At 49.2% G+C, this 25,684-nt stretch overlaps 1 protein-coding gene across 1 annotated transcript; it reads left to right on the top strand.

Annotated features, from left to right (window-relative positions):
- The first annotated feature begins 4,973 nt into the window (after window positions 1-4,973).
- On the top strand, window positions 4,974-23,426 carry GHRH (growth hormone releasing hormone). Its single transcript, XM_059407975.1, has 5 exons — window positions 4,974-5,082; window positions 19,308-19,408; window positions 19,723-19,827; window positions 21,197-21,316; window positions 23,294-23,426. Exons 2-5 carry the CDS (start codon window positions 19,329-19,331, stop codon window positions 23,301-23,303), a joined length of 315 nt encoding a protein of 104 aa, XP_059263958.1. The 5' UTR covers window positions 4,974-5,082; window positions 19,308-19,328; the 3' UTR covers window positions 23,304-23,426.
- Window positions 23,427-25,684: the final 2,258 nt, after the last annotated feature.

Here is a 25,684-nt window from a genome sequence, read left to right as displayed (position 1 = left end):
AGCCCACAAAAGGGGGCCCTTCTGAAAAGTAACGGGAGAGAATACAGAATTCATGGAGTTGGCGGTGGGGGTGGGGACTAACATTTGTCAGTTGGACTACCCATCTTCCATTTGTCAGAATCTCAGGAAACAGGAAAAGGGAGCCCCTTCTCCACTATGGCAGATGGAAGAGGTAAACACACCCTCACCTCTGTTCTTGCTGGAGCATAGATGCTGGATATACTCATGACCTGTCAGAATCCCCCACCCCAGACTGAAGCCAGAGCAGAAATTCCAGCTGTAAAGGTCAGTCAGAGACAGTGGCAAGAATAGAGTAGGGGTCCTTATTCAGAGCAGGTGGTTTTAGGGGGAGGGTGCTAGCCACCTGGCTTTGTTGAGGGGTGGGGGTCCCTGCCTGAGCGCAGTTCTGCAATGTCCCATCCTTTCCTTCTGCCTTTGGTTCAGCACAGGTGTGAAACCAAGGAGCTAAATAAATGAATCCTGAGTGTGGCAGAGCCTGATACATCCAGGACACAGGATCGAAACAAGGGTGGTCTTTCCTCCAGGTGATCTGAACATCTTCTGTGTTCCAGAAAGGTCAGGGACACATTTCTCTCAGAGGCGGCAGGGTCCAAACAGCAGTGGAGACTCATCGCATCCCGAACTCCTTCTCTGGGCCTCCAGGAGCATTATAGCTGGTAACCAACTTTGATTGACAAGACCTGATTGAACAAGACCTGTTCTTCTCTTGCTTTTTACAAGGTATGAACGAACTCAGGACAGGAGTCCACTCTCAGGTGTCTGAGTCCTATTCCTGTGTTCTAGGATCTCCCAGGAGCAGGTCTGCTGCAAGGAGGAGATGTTCACATTCCAATGCTGGGCTCATTAGAGAGGTCAGCAAAGAGAATTTTCATCAGAAGATGGATTACATGTCAACGTCAAGTTGCCCTTCCCAGGAAAACCCAAACACTCTCACCTGTTCTGGAGACCTAAGATCTTCCAAGTCTTGAAACCTGAAAAGCTATATTCAGCAGACATTCATTGAGGGCCATTTGTATGTCAGGGACAAGATCTTGGGCTCTGGTGGTGGAGAGACATAGAAACAAACGAATACAATAGGATATTTTGAGTTCTATACAAGAAGAATGACCCTACGAGAAGCATCAGACTCTGCCTTTGGCAATCACGGAAGGTGCCCAGGAGTAGGTGACATTCACTCTCCAGGAGGAGATTACAGCAGAAGCAAAAGTCCAAGCCAGGGCTCGTACGTGCAGTTCCCCCCAAGGAGTGAGTCCAGAACTTCATCTCTCTGAAATGCCTCAGTCATAGAAGCAGCACAAACTTCACAGGCATCTAGCATCTGGATGATATTAATTACCTCCGTGTTTATTAAGAGCCCCATTAAACTTGACTCTAACCAACAGCACAGTTGGCTCCCTGGGTTAAATCCACACTAAATATTCAATTACACACAGCATAGGCAGAATCGTATTTGGCAGGGATTAGTTCCCTTGTCCTGTGAAAGCACTTTTCCAGCTGAATAATAATGGTGTCTTTTAATTGTGTGATATCTTCCTCTTGAGAGACTTTAAGCCAGAACATCTCCTCAAAGGGAGACAGAAACTGGGTGTCATCATCTCCATTTTGTAGTTGGATGAACTCAGTAAAGAGGTCTGGCACTCGCCATAGAAGCTGGAATCCTACTTCTCTTTCAGGGCCCAGCTCAAATGCCCTCCTCTTTGAAGAGTTTTCAGTTCCCTCGTCACAATTTTCCTGCAGGACGTGGAATTGAAAGAAGCTGAGAGAAACAACAAAGCTCTCTCTCTGTACAGAGAGCCCTGTGATGGGTGGTTGGCCTGCATTCACTCACTCGATCGCCCCCAGCACCCCGCCCCCCCGACCCAGGGGGAATGTTTCCACGTCACAGTTGAGGAAACAGAGACATAAAGAAGTCAAGAGATGGGTCTTGGGCTGCACAGCTAAGAAGTATCAGGGTCAGGATTCAAAGCCAGGCCTCTGAGCCCATTGTCTTAACCACACACAATCCTGGCCCATTTGATCTTTCATTCAACAAGTATTTATTGAGCCCCTACTGTATACCCACGGCTTGCTGGGGATGCTAAGAGTATAATACTTGCTAGGGATGCAGGAAAATATCGTCCGTCCCTGTCTAGCAGGGAAGACAAATTAAAAATCCTTCCACAAACAATTATCTAATTACACATCGGTCATCAGGCAATGTTAGCAGAATGTAACTCAACTGGATAAGACAATTAGCAGGGTGAAAAAAGAAATCTGGTGCTTGGATGGCTCCTTCTTTTCTGTAATTCAGGGATTAGTCAACTCTTCTCTTTTTTTTTTAGATTCTGTAGCCCAGCAACACCTAAAGATGCCCACAATTGCTTTGGGAATATCCACAGATCACTTCCCTTTCCTAATCACAGCTTCTCCAGCTGTAAAATGGGAATGAAAAATAACAAACGACTGGAAGCAACCCAAATACCCATCAACAGGGGACGGTTTACATAAATGATGGTACATTTACACCATGGAATTCTCAACCATTAAGAAACATGAGACAACCCAGAAATGCTAGAGATGGATCGCTAAGACATCACTGAGTAAAAGAATAAGGCACAGGATGGTGGGTACAGAATGCTGCCAATTGTGTGCATAAAAAAAGGAGATAAAGGAACATGCTTATCTGTGCATGGGTTATCCCAGCAAAGATGCACAACAAACAGGTAATGGGCCACGCCCCCCTGCCCCTCCTGCTCCCCCCTTCACCTACCAGACAGGGGACCCGGACACCAGGGATCATGGGAAGATCTCCTGTTAATGCATGCCATTTTTACCTTTTGAATTTTGCACTCTGCATGTAACTTCTTGAAAGCTAAATTAATCGATTAAAAAAAATTAATACAACACTTTGATGGGCACACAAACACAGTCAAATAGCCCTGCTCACATTCGCCCACCTTGTGATGCTATTGTTGGTTTCAAAGCTGAGGTCAGATTTGGCAGCCCTGGTAAGATCTAAAACAATTAGGACATGTGTTGCTCCTATTGAGACCAGGTAGGAATAAGGGCCAAACAGAGAAGCAAAGAGGAAAATGAAGGAGGAAAAGAGGAGAGAAACAAAGAGGCCATGCACAAAGAGAATGACCCCGGCAGTGAGAAAATCACAATTACTCTAGTACCACCGAGACCACAAGGCAGTTGTGCTACCTGCTTCTTTCTAGCCAGCTGCCAGGTTGCCATGGCAATGTAATGGCCTGTGAAAAGCTTATTTATGATTCCGAAAACATAAAAAAAAAAACAAAACCCACACTCAGCAAGCTGCAGATAGGCAGCAAGGAGCAGCAAAGGTTCCTGTGTGAGAGGAGGCATCAGAGTGACCTTCCTATGGCTTGAGTTTCCCCCCATTGAAAACTGGTGGGGTTGGCCTAGAGCAGAGGGTTGTAAACAGGAGCGTGTATCTAGACAAGGGGAGGGCTAGTTAAAATACTGATTGCTGAGCCCATCCCCAGAGATCCTAATTCAGTAGATCTGGGGTGGGGCATTTCTAACAAGTTCCCAGGAGGTATGAATACTGTGGTTTGGGGACTGTACTTATACTTACAGAAGCACGGTCCTAAAAAACTCTGAAGACCTTTCCAGGGGTGCCTGTGAGGTTCAGTTGGTTAAGTGTCCACGTTTGTCTCCTGTCATGATCCCAGAATCCTGGGATCGAGTCCTGCGTCAGGCTCCCTGCTCAGTGGTCCGATCTTGGCTTGTGCTCTCTCTATATATATCTAAAAATTAAAATAAAATCTTAAAAAAAAAAAAAAAAGACCTCTCCAACTTGGATTCCAGGCGCTGTGGGCTCCAGCCCCCATTTGTCCTGAGCACATCCATTGTCTCCATCCGCCCCTCTGTTAACTTAGCAGCTACAATATCCCAAAGGATGGCCCAGCACAGGTTGCAAGGTAGCTCAAAGCACCTAGTGGGCCAACAGCTTACAGGGCAGTTTCCAAGGCAGAGGCCAACACCTCATACAAGCAATTGCATGGAAAGATTGGCTTGCATTCCAGCTGTCTTTGCCAGAACTCTCTCATGGGGCTAATTAACTGGGTGAGATAGCCGACAGGTGCCGCTGGGCCAGAGGAAAGGCGGCTGCCACTCAAGACAGGCTGAGCAAGGGCCAGGGCTGGTTGGAGAGGATTTGAAACTGACAGAAGCCAAATCTCCAGGCACTGTAATTTACCAGGTGGGATTCTGATTCCCCCCAGAAATGGAGACAAGAAAACAAATCCAAACACCCAACCCCATCCAACACCAAGAGCATGCTGAGTGAGAAAGCTCAGGGCTAGGGTAGAAGGCAGCATTGATGACAAGTCCTTCCCAATTCAGGATTTCTTATACATTCAACAAATATTTATAGAGCACCGACGACACGTCAGATGCTATGCTAGGTGATCCACACACGGGCAGTGAGCCAGAAGTAGCCCGTGACTTCATAGAGTCTACATTTAAGTGAAAAGAGACAGACATTACTCAAAGAATCATCTGATTTAATTGTGTGGTTCTGTAAGTGAATGATCGTGTTCTTAGGAAATAATCCTTAAATATTTAGGGGTAAAGGGCAAGACGTCTACAACTTTTTCTCAAGCACTTAAAAAAATAACAATCGTATATATATTAGCTATACATGTAGTTTGTATATATAACTTATATAATCTATCATACACACAGAGAAACAGAGAGAAATTAATAAAGCAAATATGACAAAATGTTAACAAGTGTTGGTTCTGGACCAAGAGTCTATGGGAGTTCCTGCAAATTTTCTAAAAGGATGAAATTATTTCTAGAAATTTTATTTCATTTTATTATTTTGTTAAAGATTTTATTTATTTATTTGACACAGAGAGAGGGAACACAAGTAGGGGCAGAGAGAGAGGGAGAAGCAGGCTTCCCGCGTAGGAGGGAGCCTGATATGGGGCTCTATGCCAGGACTCTGGGATCATGACCTGAGCCGAAGGCAAACACTTAACGACCGAGCCACCCAGATGCCCCTGGAAATTTTGAAAAGGATCAAAAAACTACTTGGAAATTGTAATAGTGGTGAGTGCTGTTTTGTTTTTTTAAGTACATAATGGTGGGGGCACCTGGGTGGGTCAGTCGATTGGGCACCTGCCTTCGGCTCTGGTCATGATCTCAGGGTGCTGGGATCCAGCCCCATATTGGGCTCCCTGCTCAGCGGCGAGTTGGCTTCTTCCTCTTCCCCTGTGATCTCTCTTGCTCTCATTCTCTCTCAAATAAAGGAGAGAGAGAAAAAAAAAAACTCTCAAAAATCTTTTTAAAAAAATAATAAAGTACATAATGGTGTAAGGACCTAAAAATGGCATGGTTTGTCTTAGACTGGGAGGTTAAGGAGAGCTTCATGAAAGCGGCAGGTTTGAGCTACAGTCTGAGCCGAAGTTGACCAGGAGAGAGAGCTGCCTTCCCAGCAGAGGACAGGGCTCCAGCAGAAACCTTGTCATGGGAAAGAGAGAGCACATGGGAGGAACTGAGAAAATGGGAAGCAGCCTCTGGAGCAAGGGCTGCCACACCGCAGCAGGGCTCGTGCCTATGGGGAGCTGGGGCTGGTGGCAGGGGACAGGCTTTCAGAAAAGGGGCTGCTCTTCTGGCCCAGAGAGGGATCCGAATTATTTCTTCCCTGCCCATTTTGGTTTATGTTCCTGTGTATCTTCCTGTGGCTTCCCTCCAACCTTGGTTCTTATGTCTCTGCTCGAATGCGGCTCCCCAGGTCAGGCCCACAATGCCGGTAGCGTGTGGCACCATGATAGGACAGCTTCTCACCACCACTTGCCTTTAGGGTCATCTCAACCCCCAATCCCTGGTTGCCATTCATCAATCAGCCCCTTTACCTGCCATAGAGAGAACAACGGGCTGTCCCTTAAAAAAATTATTTCTACCATTTGCTCCTTGGACCTCAGGCAGTGGGCTCCATCTGCCGATGGCTCTGTGCAGTTCCCACCTGCCCTCTACCCTCCGCTGGTGTCCAGAGAGCGCCCACAGAGCCACCTCTTGGATTTCCTTCCAAGTCAAGTGCGACCCTGGGTGCCCGGGAAGCATGGATCTTTGTAATAAATGCTCCATGTCTCCATGGGTTTGTTCAACTGAGTCATCCAAGCATGTTGTTGATACAGGGTAACATCACACCAGATCCCGAAGCCCAGGGCGTGAGGGACATTTCATTAGGTGTTCGTTGGGCCAGAGAATTTGGACCATGAAGGGAACGTTGAGATCTTGGGGTCTCACACCCTCGCGTTCATTGCAGAGCAGTTCAGAGAATGGCAGTAACTTGTCCAAGGTCACAGAGCAACTCTGTCGAGGAGCTGAACCCGGAATCCAGGTTTCCCGATGCTGAGCAGAAGGGCAGAGTCCAGTTAGTAAGGCAGTTAATAAACAATCTGCAGGACCTCCCAGGAGCCAGCGTTCTGAATGGCAGCAGAGCTGTCCTCTGCTTTGAAGTGAGCAGTCGGGAGAGCCTTGGTGGGAAGCGAGCCCCAGAAGTTGGTCTTGTTGCATTTTGCAACTACTCGTTGTGTTATTTCTAATCTGTTTGGTTTCACTTTAGACCCGGTTCCTATTTCACATTTATGACTAAAGGCTTTTGGGCGAGGAAAAGGGAAGTCAGAAAGAAGATTCTTTTCTTTTGTACTCAGCAAAACTTTCCAGACCGTTTTTTTCCCTCCCTTTATAACATTTCCTTTCCAGAGCCCTGACAAGCTTCTCAAATCTACATTTCCAATCCCCTGTTCCCCTTCTCCGTAATTATCTTGGGAAAATGTAAATTCCTTATCATGACTTTGTGACAATACCGGCTCAAGATAAGCAGGCCAGGCTTCTGTTCTGAGGTCCTGTCAAATTGCCCTCAGTAGGTTCACTTAATAGGAATTATTGTTAGATTTTTTTTTTTTTAAGTGTGATAATGGTATTGTGACTATGCTCAAGAAAGAGCCCTTATCTTTTCGAGATTACATACTTAAATATTTATGGGTGCAATGATAAGAGGACTAGGATTTGCTTCAAAATATGCTAGTGGGGAAAGATAAAGAAAAATTCGACTCCCTTAATATACTGTTTCCTACCACCTTTCTCTTGCAAGTTCTTTTTGCTGCGTCTTTCCCATCCTCCCACCCCCCAGTCTATGAATCCATTTATTTTGTCTCTGGGGATGTGCTTTGCTTCCTGGAGTCTCCCCAGAGAAGACAGCATGGAGGCTGAAGCCGAAGAGGACCAGGTACAGAGCACCTGGGTGGCTCAGTCAGTTAAGTGTCTGCCTTTGGCTCAGGTCATGATCCCACAATCCTGGGATTGAGTCCCACATCAGGCTCCTTGCTCTGCCCCTCTCCCCCACGTACGGTCTTTCTCTTTCTCTCTCTCAAAAATAAATAAAATTTAAAAAAAAAAAGAAAAAGAAAAAAGAGGTTCAAGTTCAAAGTCCTGAGGCTCCACCCTGATGAGCACAGTGACCAAAGACAAGACGTTTACGTGTCTTAGTCCTGGTTTTCCCATCTGCAAAACAGAAGTCGTGCATTGACAGCAAACAATGTTCTTTTCTAATTATCTTCTGGACCACTGTTTCTGATTCTGCTGCCACGTGCCCCACAGTGTGCTTCTCTCCAAGATCCCACCCAGAATCCACAGCTCTGGCTTCCTTCTCCTCACTGGCCCCTGGCCCAGCTCCCAGCTCCAGACTTGATTCAACCACCTGTTACATGCTTCCTTCTGGAAGCCCCTTGAGTCCGAAAAGCTCACTGCGTGCAGATCAGAGCTCATTGCTCCTCCCCACAACCTGCCCCTCCCACCAGAGTACCCAGTACCCAACCGCCCCCCAGGCCCCCAGCTAGAAACATCAGCTCGTTGTCAACATCTCCGCCTCCTTCACCTCCTTTGTTCTTTCTACCCCCCGCCCAGTGGTCCCATCTTCCAGACCCCTCTCCAATCCAGCCCCATGTGCTCCCCACCACCTCCTTGCTGGGTCTTGGCTCCGACCCTCAGAACCACAGGCCTGAATGGCTGTCAAAGCGTCCTAGCCAGGCTCCCTCCCTGTGGCCACTCTGCTTTCTAGTACCCCCACCGGGCTGCTGGCTCAAAAGCCTCCCATGGGGCTCTCCCCCCCACCGCCCCCGCCAGAAGAGAAAAGGCCCACATTCCGAAGCATGGTATTTGACACCCTGCACAGCTGGGCCTTCACGCATTGTTCCAGAATCATTTTCTATATTGCCTGCCAAAGAAGTTGCAGGCCTGGGTTTCTCAGACTGTGCTCTCTCACGCCTGCATCAGAATCATCCCAGGGTCCTGGTTAAACATGTAGAATCCATGGGGTACCTGGGTGGATTGGTCAGTTAAGTGTCCTACTCTTGATCTTGGCTCACAGTCGTGAATTCGAGTCCTGCGTTAGGCTCCACTCTAAGCGTGCGTAGAGCCTATTTACAAAAAAAAAAAAAAAAAAAAAAAAAAAGCAGAACCCTGAACCCTAGCCCCAGACCACTGAAAGTGGGGGTCCAGGTGCAATGCACGCAAAGCTCCAAGGACCTTCACTCTACCTACACCAGACAACTTGTCACTCACTGATCATGACCGTGCCTCCTGGCCTCTGCTCACACTGTAGTAAGCCTTCCTTCCCTTCTCCTCACAGCCCAGCTTAAATGTCATCTCCTTTGCCGCCTTTGCTCTGCCCTAGCAGAACAGATCCCCACTCATTCTGCTTCTTTAGCACGCGGCACACGCAGCACACACCTCTCCTACAGACCGTAGGTATCGCGCCCTATCTGGTTATCTGTTTGCCGGCCTTCCTTCCTAGATAGAATGAAATCTCCACCACAGTAAGTCCACAGAACACCTGGAGCCCCCAACACAGGGAACGGCCCACAGCAAACACTGGAGAAATAGTTATTGATTTGAATTGTATTTTACCATTTCTTGGCTCTTGGCTACCAAACGTAAAGCTTGGCACCCAGCGGGCATAATTACATTGCTGTCTGATGGATGAATTATCAAAGGATGGATGAAAGCCTGAATGAATGATGAAATATGCAAATAAATTAATGATGAATTTTCACCACTGATTAATATTCTGAAATGCTCGTGGCATGCCTGAGTCTATTTCTAACCTGAAGAAGGATATGGGAATTGGGTCAGATGTAAGCCTGGGACTTCTGGTTCCAAGCTCACTGGGGTCCACAGAGACCCTACTGATACTGCTCAAAGGGAAATCTGATACCTGTTTGGGGGAGCTGGCAGAGATCAGCCTTAAGATGCTAAGGCTGGGGGCGGAGTGAGTGAGGGGTGCAGGGTGGAGCAGGGGGTAAGCACTGCTCCAGGGCCCCGGCTCCCCCTTCTACTATCTGAATGAGATCTGAGAGTTACCCAATGGCTCCAACCCTGAAATGCCACCACTTTGTGCTCCTGACCCTTAAGGTTATTGAAGGAGATCGCGTATGTTATATGACTAGCACTTAGTTAAGCATCGAAGAGATATTACGGCTATAGTTTCAAGATCCAGGACAACTGGCTTCCTATAAGGGATCTGGTGGGGGTGAATGGAGATGACACAGGGGCTAGAGTGACAGGAGTTAGGCAGGAAGCCAGGTGTCAGCCATGGATTAGGGGTGGATTCTGGGGTTTAGAGGAGAGTTCCAGTTCCAAGGGTAGAGCTGGGTGTGGAGGCTGATCCGCATTCCACCTCCAAGGCCTCGGTGTTCAGGGACCAGATGACACGAGGTGGGGAAAGGTCAGGCGGACGTGGCCAGACTGGAAACTTCTACCCTGGAGAGAAATCAGTGGCTCTGCTTCTGGTCTTTGGACCTGACTCTGGAGCCGAGGTCTGCTGCCTCCAGGACTCATGGAGCTCCGACAGCTGCATTAGAACTGTGGAGGGGAAGTGATGCCACAGCCTGGCTCTGACACTGGGCACCCAGTTCAGATGGGAAACTGGAAACTGTGGAGTCCCAGACAGGCTGTGGGTTTTTCCTGTACACAGTCAAATAATGGGAACTTCCTCTGGCTGTGTCTGCAGGTCTTATTGTCAACTAAGCTCCTCCAACTCAGATTCCAAGGGAGAAGGGGCCTCCCACCAGAGAGACGCCCCCTCCTATGTTATTACTTGATGAGCCAGGCTGGAGGAAACCTCCATATGGTGGGTTTTCTCCCCTGGGCTTTCTCCTGGGGATCCTGGGGCCGGGGCTGAACTTGCGGAACACACAGCCTTCCTTAATTCGAAACACAGCTGAGAACCCAGGGCAGGATCCGGGCAGAAAAAGACAGTGGCTGAGGAGGGGGCCGCCTGACAGAAGTAATTGCCCGGGACCCCTCGGCGCTCCTGGATTTCACCGCAAACAAAACCCCACACTGGGGGACATCTGGCGTTTGTAGGGAAGCCTGACATTCCCAATGACTGGGGAACAGCGACACCTCCTGGCTGCCTGCGGTAACGGCCCTCCTCCCTGTTTAGAGAACCACGGGGCCTTCAGAGACCATCTTAGGAGCCTGACGCCTTTAAAAACCTGGAACAAAGAGGATTTGGCCTCTGATTCAGTCAGTCTGCGGTGGAGTCAAGTTTCTGCATTTCTAACAAGCTCCCTGGAGATACTGATACTGCTGGTCTAGGAACCGTACCTAGATTAGAAAGCTTTATGTATTTCAGTTATATCTCACTAAGGCTGGGAAAAGAAAGCTTTAGGGGGCTCAAAAATTCATCAGGTCTGGTTGCAGACATCCCAAGTGTCTCAGGAAAGGAGACACTTTCACATATAAAATCAGCTGACCACAGCGCAAGACCAGGAGGGAGGAATAGGGTATGGGAATGCTTCTTGGAAAGGTGGGATCCAACGAGGTCTTTTAAGGCTAGTCACAGGGCGCCTGGGTGGCTCAGTTAGGCGTCTGCCTTGGGCTCAGGTCATGAATCCGGGGTCCTGGGATGCTGCCCCCCTTGCATTGGGGTTGGGGGGGGTCCCTGCTCAGCTGGAGTCTTCTTCTCCCTCTCCTGCTGCCCCTCCCCCTGGCTCATGCTCTCTCAAATGAATAAATAAAATATTTAGAAAATAAAATAAAATAAGGATTGGTCAGATCTCCACCGGGGAGAGCTTGCCTCCTGTGCCACCTTGCCTGACACCCGCACTGCCTCTACCAACCCAGAAAACCAACCTGGTTAACATTCATAATTCCCTTGGGGCAGGCCCAAGGATTCCAAGCAAGGGGAAAGTTTAAAATACTTAAGGGAGTGACATTTCCAAGCAACCTAGAATTGCTTAATTGATTTGCTAAATGCAATCGACTCCCCTCTCCAAAAAAGCTCTCCTAATGACCTTCCCAAATACAGACTCTTCCAGAAAGAGATGAACTTCTGATGGTTATTGGATCACCAACCAATCACAGGCACTTCTCCTTGTGTAAGATATGAAGTGGGAGAAAGGACCCCATTAGCCCCATTTTACAGAAGAGGAAACTGAGGCTCAGGAACGTAAGGTGACTTTGCCTGAGGCCACTACCCTGGTTTCCTCACCCTGACATAGCACTCACGAACATTCATGGAACAGCTCCTGCTGCTGATTCCATAAAAACAGGCCTAGAAGGCACACTGGGTGGGGAGTGTCAAGGGAAGCCGGGAGTCTGGGGTCCAGGCCTCCCCTTCCCGGCACACTGGCCTTGGGCTGGGAATGCTGCCATCATCCAGGGAGGGCAATGAAAGCAGCTTTTACAAAGCAGGTTCTGAGGCCCTCAAACAGGCCCCCTTTGTCAATTTCCTCTGCCCTTCTCTCCCCCACAAACCCCCCACCATGACCCGTCCCCCACCCCACCCCCACCCCACAACCCAGGCCCACCGCCTTTTAGCATCGCCCTCTTTGAGTGGCTGGCTCCAACACACTGGAAATTGACCACACAAATGCACGGCTTGTCTCTCCAGGCGGAGCCTCTCCGCCCCAGCCTTTTGGGGCCTTTTAGAGCCTGCCTTTCTCTGGGGCTCTTTCTTTCCACAGCTCAAGTCCCCAGCCCCTAGCGCAGGCATGATCGCTAATTAACTCTGGGTTAAAACCGGTCCTGGGAAGAAAGCCGGTGGCGAGCAAGACGTTCCCACCGCCTCTCAGAGGATAAGGACGATGGTGGGGGGGAGCGGGCTAGGCTCTCAAGGGGTTTGAGAATATACTACAAATGAAGCCCATCATCCCAGAAGGCTCCCGGATCTCCTCACCACCACCTTACCCAGCTTTCCGAGCTCTGTTTATTCATAACTCCTGTAACAGCCGCCTCTTGCCACGTGTTTCCAGTACTTTTCAGACATGTTCTGATCCTCACGATAAGCTGCCCTTTCTGGGTGGACAGATAGTATCACCTCCATTGTACAGATGCGATAACCGAGGCCCGGAGAGATTAAACCCCTTGTCCAGAATCACAGTTTGCAAGTGGCAGAGCTGCGTTTCCAATCCAAATCCATTTGCCTCCCAAGTCATGCTTCTCTCTGGTCCTGTCTGATGCTCTCCTGGCTTCACTCTGACTTTTCCTTTCTCTCCGTTCTGGGAACATTTCATAGTGTGTCTGTCTCTGGATCTCCCCGCCTGAAGTAATTACTCAGCTTCTCACACACCTGCCCCCTACAGCTCTCTGAAGACAAGCATGTGCCATTGTCCTTGAGCGCCCAAGAAAATGTCCATCCCCCTCCCCTAAGGTTAGAAATAGGACCAGACCTTCGGAGATGAGCGAACACCCAGTGCAGCGAGTTCTGTGAGGGCCTAATTCAGTGCTTCAGGGGTGTTTGTGGGATAGAGAAAAGCTCCTTTCAGAAGCGCTTGAGGAGCTCTCCATGGCAGCTGGCAGGAATGTAAATGTCACGGCCACTTTGGGAAATAGTTTGGCGGTTTCTTTAAAAAGCTAACCATGCACTTGCCATGAGACCCAGCAATTCCACTCCTGGATAACCACCCAAGAGCAACAAAAAAAGCACACGTTCGTACAAAGTCTTGCACACGAGTGTTCACAGCGGCATCTTTTCATAATAGGCCCTGAAATAAACGGAAATCAGCCTAAATGTCCTTCATATGTAAACAAGCTATCAGACTTCCGTACAACGAAATGTCACTCTGCCGTAAAGTGGAAAGGGCCGTGAACACTTGGATCAACACGAACCAATCTCAAAAACATGAGGGTGAGTGGAAGAAGCCTGACACCAAAGACTACAATACTATATGACACCATAATTCAGTTGAACTTTGTAGCAAAGGAAAAACCTATAAAGGCATGAAGCAGAACTGTGGTTATCTGAGTCTGGGGTTGGAGTGGGAGTTAATAGCAAACGGGCTGAAGGGAACTTGTGGGGTGACACAGGTATTCTAAACAGGGTTGTGTAATAGTGGCATCATTTTATAAACTTACAAAAACTTGGGACGCCTGAGTGGCTTGGTTGGGTGAGCGTCTGCCTTCAGCTCAGGTCATGATTGCAGGATCCTGGGATCAAGTCCCGCATTGGGCTCCTTTCTCAGTGGGGAGCCTGCTTCTCCTTCTACCTGCCTGCTTTTCCCTTTGCTTGTGCTTGTGCTCTCTCTGATTAATTAATTAATTAAAAATTTTTTAAAAAACTGACAAAAACTCATTGAACCATAACGTCAAACTAGTGCCTCTCAAGGTGTGTGAATTATACTTCAATAAAACTGTTAAAAGTTTTTTTTAAAAAGAGTAGAAGAACTGGCAGGCCAAGGAAGGGCCTTAGGAGAATATTTGCCTGGTGCAGGGCACTAAATCTGGAAGCAAGAAAGCTCTGCTCATGTCCTGGCTCTCCCCCTGTCCAGTTAGGTGACCGTGGATAAGTGGGTCACCCCTCCGTGTCTCTGCTTTCTCGTTTTGTTCCAAGTACAATAATGACAATGGTAAGAGCTCGGTCTTGATGCTCACTCTAGAGCAGGTCCGTACCCGAAGCCCTGGCACATTTAATCCTCACCCAAAAGCCTTATCAGTTGAGCCCTATCATTCTCACGTTACAGATGAGAAATCTGAGAACAAGCCTGAAGCCTCAGCACAAAGCCTGGCCAGGGGCCAAGCTCCAGCTGAGGTTGAACATCGATCTCCATGGCTTCTCCAGCCTGTTCCCTGAGCCCGTCGTCTGCTCTCTGGCCTGGTGTCTACTCTAGCTGCTCACGTCGGTGCGGCCCCCACCTTTTGTTCCCTGAGATAGCTTTACTGTATTGGGGCTGGGGGGCTCCAAGATCTATGCCTTTTTTTTTTTTTTTTTTTTTTTGAGTTTGAAAGTTGCTCTCGGAGGCCTGGAGGGTAGAAGTAGCTTGCTGAGGGTCAGAGAGGTCGCGACTGACAGACCCAGGAGGGGCTGCGGGTGAAGCTTAGCGCTCCTTCCGTTCCTCCTCAACAGCCGCGGGGGACACGGGTGCCCCTGCCTCACACGCTTTGATGTCATTCTTGAGGATTCTTCAGCTCCAGGCTCACAGAAGTCTGGAAACACAGCAACCCTCCCAAGGTTTGCCAACTCTTTCCTCTCACTTCATACATTCGGAGGCAGTTACCCGTTCGCGGCCGTCTTGACACCTGACAGCAGCTACTCCCCCGGCTCGCTGCCTCAGCTGGCGTAAACCGAATAAGGCAAACAAACAGTGCTCCTCGCTAAGGAGCTATGCTAACGTGAAATAAAGTTGCACAGAATTATCTCAACTTTTTTTTTTTTTAGCATTTTATTTATTTATTTGACACAGAGAGAGAAAGATCACAAGTAGGCAGAGAGGAAGGCAGAGAGAGAAGCAGGCTCCCTGCTGAGCAGAGAGCCCGATGCGGGGCTCGATCCCAGGACCCTGAGATCATGACCTGAGCCGAAGGCAGAAGCTTAACCCACCGAGCCATCCAGGTACCCCCTATCTCAACTTTTTAAAAGGCACATTTAACTCAGAGAATAAGTGAACCCTTGGTGTTTCCCTGAGATGATTACTCCAATTACTAGAGAAACGGCATTTTACTTTCCGTTCACCTCAGAATAAGATCATAACTTCGTGCTCTGGCCATTCCCACCAGAATAAAGGGAAAGTTCCATACAAGTCTTCATTTGCAAAGGGAAAAAACCTCTTCACCCATTAGGGTTTGTCAGTGTGATGCTACGAACGGTCTTCTGGTTGACTCGTGGGTAATTGATTCTCTGACGCGGATGACGCTTAGGAAAATGAAGGTATAAATGGTGGGAGCGCCTCGCAGCTCCTGAGCAAACGCCGATCCCGGGGTCCAGGGAGCTGGAGCAGTGCCTCACAGCAGAGGGACACCTGCCACATCGGAGGTGAGAGAGGGTGACCCTGGGGGCTGGGGCTGGATGGGGCGAAAAGGTTGACCTTCTCACCAACTCAGAGAAACCGAGTCCAAGAGGGCCACCACCATCCTCTTTGCCTGTGAACTAGTAAATACACTCAGACCCCCAGTTAGGGGCTCTGGAACATGCTTTGGATGGTTGGCGCCACTTTGAGATTGTCTTGGATCGGTGGTGTCTCAACCTTGGGGAAGCGGCCGGCAGGCAGGCAGACGAGTTCCCAGTGTCCGTTGGTGGTGGACAAGGTTAAGGCTCCCCCGCACAGGTGTGCAGGCAGACGTCTGAGGCAAGACATGAGCTGGCTAGAGTCGCCCATCTACAACGGGGTTCTGCAGATCGGAAAGGAGCCAAGTGGCTATGCCAATCAATACTGCCCATCCTATTGCTCCGAACCCATTCAACATAATCGCCTGGAAATTGATAACGTTTTGCTTTTGCTCAATGGCAGCTGCGCTCCTTACTCAAGGTTTCAGATGCAATTATCTGCCCTTAAAGCGAGGGCTCCATTACCCCTCGCCTGTCTCTTGATACATGCTTGGAAGGTTCAATGTATTTGTGCCTTTCACCATAAGCCGCCTCAAACCCTTTCTGGAAGGAGGTGGGGGTGTCCCTCTTCTGAGTGACAGTGCAAGAGGCTTCCTCATTAAAAACTTAGATCTCCTTCCATTTGGAAAGCTGTCGCTGAAACATTTGATAAACTGGACCAGGAGGTCAGTGCTTCAACGTTTTTAAATTACAAAGCAGAATGTTTAGGAAAGGGAAAAAAGATTTTCTTCCTCGGGGTTCAGAAGTGGGCACTCGAGACTGTCATTAGCTGAAGCCTCATCTGCAGGACTCTTGTGGCATTCTTGGCACAGAGGCTGGCAAGAGGTGCCAGCAAATGTAGATCGAGTGCCCATTTATCCTGATTCCAGATGACCTCAAATAGATCTAACCACAGAATTCATTTGTAAACACAGCAGAAAGCTGATACTCATAGCGATAGATGATAAACCTTAAAATACCCTTGGAGCCATCGAGGAGTCTTTCGTGATTTTCTTGGATTTGTGCTCCACTTAATTCCCTGGAATTCTGTCTCTGGAGACGGCTCATGTAGAATACATCTGGCAGTAGTTGTTTTATTCTTGGTGATACAATCTCTACCCTTATGGAACCATAAGCGAGGTCATTCTTGTTGTGTCCCAACTCTGTCCAGAGCAACTTTGCAATGCTATGGATTGGGTTTTCCTAGCCCAGAGCTGGGGGTTACAGAATTTACTATGACTTGGCCCCCCAAAGTCTGCCCTCCTATCTGGTTATTTTCAACTCCCTGAAACCCCTGGATGCGCATAGGAAAGGTGCCGACCAAGCAGATGTTCTAGTTTGTCTCCCTTTTTTTCTTCCCTAGAGACCCCATGACAAAGAACAAAAGCTTTCCCTTTTTTTCAGAATGCTTCCCACATGCAGGTGATGAATTCTGCAGGGCCCATGAATAGGGAGCGCTGTGAATAGGTTATTGTATCTGGGAGGCTGCCTCGAGGGGCCGGAGGAAGGCTGCTGGCCTGGGAACTGTGAGGCCATTCTGAAGTGCCCACTCCAAAACTAATTTGAAGGAAGACCATGGAAAAAGACCCTTTCCCCGCTCTGGGCTCATTTCCTCAGCTGTAAAGAGGTCGAACATGAGGTTGGGCTGTGAGGACCAGGGGGGCACAGGGGCTGGGGGACCACAAGAAAAGGTGCTCGTGTAGGACTCATGTCAAGGGGCTCTCTTCACCTCCAGAGATCTCCGTGCTTAGGAAAGTTCATTGCTAGAGAGACAGCCTGGACCGGGCAAGGAGAAGGGAGGGCTAGATGAGATATGGTGTGAGACGGAGGACAGAAGACTGAGATCCTCCGTCTGGGGAGCAAAGGGTTTTTTCTGTGGAGGAAGGAGCAGAAGCTGCGGTGGCCCAGCAGGTAGATGTGGGCAAGGGGTAGAGGGCAGATGTCACGTTCTCATGCTTTCTGTAGCCCCAGTCCTTATGAGGAAGGTAGAAGCTCAACACACCTTTGCAGGACAAGGGGCTTTGCACTTGACATGGTAAGAAAAACTTCCCAACAAGAAGAGCTGGCAGGCATCAAGAGAAATGAAATCTTGCCATTTGCAATGATGTGGATGGAACTAGAGGGTATTATCCTAAGCGAAAGAAATCAGAGAAAGACAATTATCATGTGATCTCTCTGTATATGTGCTGCTGAAGCGAGCACTCATGTGATCTCTCTGATATGAAGAATTTAAGAGGCAGGGTGTGGTGTTGTGGGGGGTAGAGGGGGTCAATGAGACAAGATGGGATCTGGAAGGAGACAAACCATAAGAGACTCTTAATCTCACGAAATAAACTGAGGGTTGCTGGGGGTAGGGGTTAAGGATAGGGTGGCTGTGTTTGGACATTGGGGAGGGTATGTGCTATGGTGAGTGCTGTGAAATGTGTAAGTCTGACAATTCACAGACTTGTACCCCTGGGGCTAATAATACAGTATATGTTATTTAAAAAAAAAAAAAGAGAGCTGGCTGAGAATAGTACATCCTGGTTGAGAGGTAGTGAGCTCCCTGTCACTCACTGGCGGACGGCATATGAGCAGGAACTGGAGGATTGCTGGTGGCGGGAGGGAATGGTGAGGGTGCACACCAAGGAGGGGCTGCTCCCTCCAGTTCTGGAGGTGCAGGGTCTCAGGCTGTACTGAGCCATCTCTACAGATGGTTCCCTGCGTTTCACAGTGTGCCTGGTTTAGCCAAGACCTTGGTGTCTGTTACAAGGGACGTGATGCCCTAAGAGGGCAGGTAAGCCCAGAAAAGGAAAGGTGATCCTGCCAGAGCTGGCCCTGCCTGCTGGAAATCACTCTTCAACAGGCCAGGAGAGAAAATGAAAGTCATGGGGTGATGTTGGGAAAGGAGAGGTCCCTGCCCCTCTCTGCACTGGCTGGGCCCCCGCATGGGCCTGTAGCCCCATGGAGTAGATATCCTGCTGAGGAGGGGGCGTAGGAAGTGCGGAGACCCAATTCCTAGGTAGCTGAGTCACCCCAGCTTCGCTGTGGGCAGGTCTGAGTTGCCAGGTGAGGCTCGGCACCCCACTGAGGCGGGCTCCCCCCACCCCCGCCCCTGGCCTGTTCTCCCCCTGACTGCAGAGCACGATGTCAGCAGGCCCCAATTAAGGGTAATTACATGATCTATTAGATGATTCTGTCGCACTGGCTCCCCAGGCTCCCTGGTCTCTTCTAAGGCTAAAACCCTTTGGAGGAATGGAAATGTCTGGAGTGAGATGTATAGCTTTCTCTTCCCTCTGACTTCACACAGAACAGAACAGGACGGGAGCCCTGCACCCTGAGTGGGTCTGATATGAGGTCACAGCAGCAAGTGTTTTGGAGAATTCCTTATGTTCCAGGCTTCTCTCATCTCATCGAACCCTGACAAGGACCATATGCAGTCAGTATAACAGACTCCATTTTATGGGTAGGGAAACTGAGGCCCAGAGAGGAGAAGCCACTTTTCCTGGTCCACACAGCTAGCGATGGTAGAACCCAGCTATGAACTGAGAGATCTGTGGAACTCAGAGCCTGAGCTGCTGTCGGTGCCACAGTGGATGTGGCTGACTTACACGACCAGGGAAAGGTTCCCCTATCCCTTGCTGAGGCCTGAATTCCACCAACAATGCCTTACATTGGGGAGGATATTGGGGCAATTTCCCCAATATCATGAATTTTCCATCCAACACTGTGGAATCAGGAGGGTAGCTTATCATGCCCATTTTACAGATGCAGAAAATGAGATCGGAGCTCATGACTGGCAAAAGCAGGACTTGAACCCAGGTCTGTCTGATTTCCAGAGTCTGGGTCCTTTTTCCTATCTCACAGCTTCCAAAGGACAAGGACTAAGGTTTGCATAGAGCCAAGCTCAGGGCTGGGCCCTGCCAGCGAAGGGCATCCCCGTGGCTATGGCTACACTTGACCTTCTCCTTCTGTCATTGTCCAGGGGCCACCACAGGGGTGAAGGATGCTGCTCTGGGTGTTCTTCCTGGTGATCCTCACTCTCAGCAGTGACTCCCACTCTTCCCCAACGTCCCTGCCCCTCAGGTAAGCCATCCTGCCCCCAGGGCCCATGTCCCAATGTCCCCAAACTATTCCTGCAACCTAGTGGGGGATGTCTTAGGGGGTGCAGAACAGAGCCCTAAGCTGGCCTCCAGCCAACTCCTCAGCAGCCCCCCCACTGCCTGTCTCAAGGGTCTGCCCCTGAGTTCCAGAGAAGCCTCCCAGTCTGGGTCCTACCCTCTCTGGGGATGACAGGGCAACGAGCAGAAGGACCTTACAGGAACAGGATGAGTACAGCTCCCGGTTTCCTCACCTGACCCTGCCACCCCACCCTCTGACCTCCGACTCTGTCCATATAGAGTCCCTCGGAATGCAGACGCCATCTTCACGAACAACTACCGGAAGCTGCTGAGCCAGCTGTCAGCCCGCAAGCTACTGCTCGACATCATGAGCCGCCAGCAGGGGTAAGCAGACGGCCTGGGGATTTTTCCCTATGTCTCGATGCATTAGAGGGTGGAGGGACATTTGGTCCCTCCCTTTGCACAGCATCTATCACTTCCAGATTTGCCTTAGCAGCAGGGCCATAATGTGAAGCCCTAGCTTCCCTCTACCCACAAAATGATCGCTGAACACCAACTGTGCTTCTCCCCATGCAAGTCTCCCATAGTAATACTGACGGTGGTTAACCATTTGACATGATTCTGTGGTGGAAACCAAGGCTCTGCCCTGGGACATTTCCCTGCCCTCAGGACAGAGCTGGACTCACAAGAATCAGCCGTTCTCCTAGTTTCCTACCTGTAACAACCTTATGAAGTAGGTGCTGTTGACTCCCATCTCACAGCGCAGTTAAATAGCGTCCAAAGGACACACACCAAATAGTGTCGGATCGAAAGAGCCTGACATCACAGCCTGTACCTTTTGTTATTTTGGAAAATTTCCACACTTACAGAAAGGTCTCAGGAGTAATATAATGGACTTCCACATCCCCTCCCCCGCCTTCAACAATTACTACTATTTTATCCTATTTGCCAATACACCCCACAAACACAGGTGCACGTTGTTTCACTGAACCGTGTGAGAGTAAACCACAGTCATCACAACCCTTTACCCTTAAATACTCCTGCATGGTGCCTGCTAACAGCTAACAAAAGAAACTTCTCGGACATAATCACAGCATAATTAGCACTTAGTGTACATATATGCATTTCACCAGTTTTCCCCCAAATGTCCTTTGTAGCGATTTTTAAGTTTCCTGATCTGGGATCCAATCCAGGATCGTGGGTTGCACGGAATGGTCCTTTCTCTTTAGTTTCTTTTACTCTGGACAGTTCTGGAGTCTCTCATGACATTGACATTTTGTGTTAGTAAAGGCCAACTATTCTTTATAGAACGTCCCTCGTGTTGGATTTGCCTGATGTTGCGTCGTGGTTAGATTCCGGATACACGTTCACAGCAGTGATGTTGGGTCCTTCTTGGTTCACCGTATCAGGAGGCAGGTGGTGTCCATCTGCCCCATTACTGGTGATGGTAACTTTAGTTGCTTGGTTAACGAGATGTCCGCCAGCTTTCTCCTCCGTCCAGTTAATACTTCCCCCTCATAATTATTAAGAAATCTGTGGGGAGATACTTTGCAAATACCCGTACTTCTTCACTACTAAGTGCCTTCCTCAATGTTGCTGAGTCTGATTCAGTTTGGTGGAAGAGTCCACACCAGATTTTGGAAGAGGCATAGGGACCCACCTGTTTTGTTTACTTCGCCCTGGCCTTTCCCAGGCTTCTCTACATCCCACCCAAAGAGCAACCTCAACTGTTGCTCTTTTTCTAATCTACTAGAGAGGAAAACTGGGAGCAAGGAGCAAAGGCACGGCTCGGTCGTCAGGTGGACAGTATGTGGGCAGGCGCAAAGCAGACGCCCCTGGAGAGCACCCTGGCGGCCATGTTGCAGAAGCAGAGGTAGGAGTATGGGTGTGCGCATGCGTATGTGCGGTCCCGGACCTCAGAGGCTTCCTTCCCCGTGGGCTGCCGGGAAAAGGGAAGCATCTCCACCTCTCCAAAGGCCTGGGGCTCTGCCAAGCAAACTGGGAACTAGGTCCCTCCTTACACACATCAAGAACTGGAGGAAGGGGAGAAAATGCATGCCAGAGACTGGATCTTAGCTACTGTTGTTTCTCCAGCGTGAAGCAAGAGGCCAGGCTCAGAGTCTATGTACGAAAATTGTTACATACTCAGTAGTGCCAGGATGGGACCAGGGACCTGAATTTTTTTTTTTTTTTTTTTTTTTGTCAGAGAGAGCGAGAGGGACCCGAATTTTAACCAGGGTCCCAGGTAGTTCTGATGTGGGCGATCTGAGAGGCACACCCTGGAACCCTTGGCAAGTTCCCCAAACTATAAAGCCAAGGAAATGCCAGCCCCTCCCAACACCCTCAGGCAGACTAGCATGGGCAGCACTCATGAGAAGGAAAGATGTGGACGACAGATGACAGTCGTTCCTCCTGTCACTGACCTTCATGGTTCCACTGGGTGTAAGGGAAGATCAGGAGTGAGAGCTCTCGTCTTACAGAGGAGGGAAACTGAAGCAAAGCAGCTGGTCCCCAGTGTTTGTTTCCCTTCTTCACAGGGAGCTCCACTTCACAAAGTTTCTCAGGGATGACATGACTGTTTGTGGAGAAACTCTGCTGTATTTTGGGGGCTGGTTTGAAACTGTGAGCACAAACGTGTCCCAGCATGGCTCTGCCAGTCACTTCTGCACCAACCTATTAAGCAAATCCTGTTCCCAGCAGAGCTCTCCATGTGCTTCCTCACCTTCTTCTCAACCTAGTTAGACACCAAGAGCCCAGAGATCTCACCAACTATAGCCCTGTGGAGACACAAGCAGCAGGCAGATGGGCGGGCTGCAGGAGGGGCGAGAACCAGCCCGCGAGGCACACAGCAAGACAGCTTCCTTCTTTCCCGTTTGGTGGAGGGAAGAGGAGCTCCAATCACCTCTAAGGTCCCTAAGACTAGAATTCTAAGAATAGTGCCTCCCCCCAGCCACTCAGGCTAAGATTGGGTCATCATTCCCGGGCCTTATGGCTCCTGTCAGGCTCCAGTGGGTAGGGTGGAGTGTCCCCAGGGAGGGCCAAGTCCCAAGAAAACAGGCTTTGTTCCTGCAGGTTAAAAGCCAGAGACTTCCCAGAGCCGCAGAGCAGGAGGGAAAGGGTCCGTAGACTGCTCCAACCATTGTTTCCCCTCCAGCTCGAGGGCTGCAAATCCCAGCATCTCTGGGAGGCGGGGAGGGGGGCTAAGGAAACAACAGAAGAATGAATTCTCATACCTCTATCGTCAGAGGAGAATGATTTGCAAGATGGCCCATTTGTACACCCACCACATGTTATGTACACCTCATGGCCCTGTAAGGAAATTGAGCTTCAGAAGTACCCGTTCTCCCGTCCCTGGAAAAGTCATCCGATGGCTACTGTGTGCCAAGCTCTGGACTGAGGGTACAGCAGTGCCTAGGTCAACAGGGGTCCCTGCTCTCATAGAATTTACTTCCATACTGCCTCACTGAGGCAGACAGAAATTATGCAAGCACCTGAACGGTGGATTATGTGATCTGTGATAAATGGTAAGAGATGTAAGGGGTGTGGTTGAACATATGTTCGGGAAGGAATGACCTAACCCGATTCTGTCTGGGGATAAGAGGTGGCTCCTTCAAGGGGAAGTAATTGATCCAGGATGTCAGTAGGAGTCAGTTGGCAGAGATGGGGCTAGGACTGGGTTCACTCTGCTGGAACGCATGAGATCCTTCCCTTCTTCCCACATTGCCTCTTCTGGAACCCAGAGCGCTTGTCCTGATCCTGGTGTGCCTATCACCCTAGTTCCACGTGTCTTGGCCAAAGGCACCCTAGCTTTGGTCTCCTCAATTGAGTTTTATCTTTCTTTCTGCAACAGGAATTCCTGAGGATGAAGATACCACCTGTGTTTCCTGCTACCAGCAGCCAAAAGACAATCATATCCAATGAACCCTATTGAATTTCTGACCCATTTTTTCCCTCATAAATACAATAAAATTCCCCCATACTGGTCTGCATCTCAATTTCCTTCTCTCTCCAGGCTATTTTTTTTTTTTTAAATGTGTTTTACATAGTTACATTTCCCAAAGAAGTATGACAAGGTTTACTACAAAAATAGCCAACATTAATCAAATAAGGACTCGGAATGCCAGCCCAGCAGCTTGGTGCATAGAATTTCATATGCTCCTCACACAGCCTACTGGGAGGTATCAGTGTACTCATTTCACAGACAAAGCACTCGAAGGCACAGGAAAGGTAACTGAGCTGCCAAGGTCACTGCTGACAAGTGAGAGAACTGAGATTCAAACCCCGGTAGGCCAGCTCAGACCCAGGCTCTCCACCATATCTGTCCACTCTGGGCCAAAGTCATCCTTCATCCACTAGCATTTATTCATTCAACAAATATTTATAGAGTACCCACTAGGTGCCAGGCCCTGTTCTAGGGACTAGGAATACAACTGTGAGCAAAGAGGCAAAGTCCCTGATCTCAGAGACCTTATATTCTAATGAGGGGGAAGAATAATAAAAACAAGTAAATACAGAATATATTAGATGGTGGCAGTTGCCAAGGAGAAAGATTTAAGGGACTGGAGAGTACAGGAGGACATTTTTGTAGCTATCACCCATACATGCCTCAGTGAGAGGGTGACATTCGAGCAAAGGCCTGAAGGAAGAGAGAGAGTTGGCTATGTATCTGGGCCAAAACCATTCCAAGCAGAGTGAAAACCCAACACGAAGGTCCTGAGGCAAGAATCCAGAAGGAGCAAGAACAAGGCGGCCAGCGTGGCTAGCTAGAACATCGTGAGGGTATGAGCAGAAGGAGGCTGAGGGGGACTGGGAGGCCAGCTCTCGGGGAGCCTCACAGGCCATGGTGAGGACTTGGGATCTCACTCTAGGCAGGACAGGAGTCATCATCACAGGGTTTAAATGGAAGAATGACATGATCTGATTTGCATTTTAAGTCGCTCTGAGAAAAGGCCAAGTTCTGCATACTTTCTTAGAGGAGAACTAATTTGCTGATGGATAAAGTGGAGATTAGAGTGAAATCAAGAATGATTCTGAAGTTTTTGGCCTGAGCAACTAGAAGGATGGAGTAGCCATTTAGGAGCTTTGAGGAAGGAGAATTAGGAGTTGAGGACAGAATCAGGAGTTTGGGTGGGGGCGCCTGGGTGGCTCACTTACTTAGAATCTGCCTTCAGCTCAGGTCATGATCCTAGGGTCTTGGGATCGAGTCCCACGTAGGGTTCCCTGCTCAGAGGAGAACTTGCTTCTCCCTCTACCTCTGAAGCTCCCCCTGCTTGTGCTCTTTCTCTCTCTCAAATAAATAAAACCTATGGGGAAAAAAAAGAGGAGTTTGTGTTTGGAACAGTTGAGCAGTTGAGTCTGAGATGCCTCTTAACGGTCCAAGTGAAGAAGCTATGGGGCCACCGGCGTATGTAAGTCTGGAGTTGGAGGGAGACCCAGGCAGCCAGTTGGGTCTTGAAAGTCGGGGGGGTGGGTAGGCGAGATCACCAAAGACTAACAGAAAGTATAGAAAAGAGGTCCAAGGACTTACCCCAGGGAACCCCTACATTTAAAGTTTCACAGAAAGATGAGGAGCCAGTGAAGGAGACTAAGAAGGAGCAGGCAGGGAGATAAGTACAAAAGAAAGGAATTCCAGAAGTCCACCAAAGACAAGGTTTCAAGAACAGAGTGACCCTGGATGCCTGGGTGGCTCAGTGGGGTAAGCCTCTGCTCAGGTCATGATCTCAGGGTCCTGGGATCGAGCCCCTGCATTGGCCTCTGCTCAGCAGGGAGCCTGCTTCCCTTGCCTCTCTTCCTACTTGTGATCTCTCTCTCTCTGCCAAATAAATAAATAAAATCTAAAAAAAAAAAAAAAAAGTCAAATGCTTAACCGACTGAGCCACCCAGGCACCCCTGGTTTTAAAAAATTTAAAATCAGGGGCACCTGGGTGGCTCAGTGGGTTAAGTAGCTGCCTTCGGCTCAGGTCATGATCTCAGTTTCCTGGGATGGAGTCCCGCATCGGGCTCTCTGCTCAGCAGGGAGCCTGCTTCCCTCTATCTCTCTCTCAGCCTGCCTCTCCATCTACTTGTGATCTCGCTCTGTCAAATAAATAAATAAAATCTTAAAAAAAAAAATTTAAAATCACCTGTGCAGCTTGCATTCTATCTCTAGGAGATAGTGCCAGTAGAGAGAATTCTCTTGTTGCAGTTTTGCTGTTAACGGGAGGCAGAGAAAAGAAGCCCCTGACCACAGGTGCCTATGTCA

This window comes from Mustela nigripes, chromosome 7 (assembly GCF_022355385.1).
Source record: "Mustela nigripes isolate SB6536 chromosome 7, MUSNIG.SB6536, whole genome shotgun sequence".
In the NCBI taxonomy this organism is placed as follows: Eukaryota; Metazoa; Chordata; class Mammalia; order Carnivora; family Mustelidae; genus Mustela; species Mustela nigripes.
The sequence above is the reverse complement of the archived record's forward strand: the minus strand, read 5'-3'. Positions and strand labels throughout refer to the sequence as shown.

Excerpts from the sequence above, each read along its gene's own strand:
- GHRH (XM_059407975.1), top strand. The coding sequence starts at position 19,329 with ATGCTGCTCTGGGTGTTCTTCCTGGTGATCCTCACTCTCAGCAGTGAC. Across the intron at positions 19,409-19,722 it reads CCAACGTCCCTGCCCCTCAG|AGTCCCTCGGAATGCAGACG; the intron begins GTAAGCCATCCT and ends CTGTCCATATAG. Across the intron at positions 19,828-21,196 it reads ATCATGAGCCGCCAGCAGGG|AGAGGAAAACTGGGAGCAAG; the intron begins GTAAGCAGACGG and ends CTAATCTACTAG.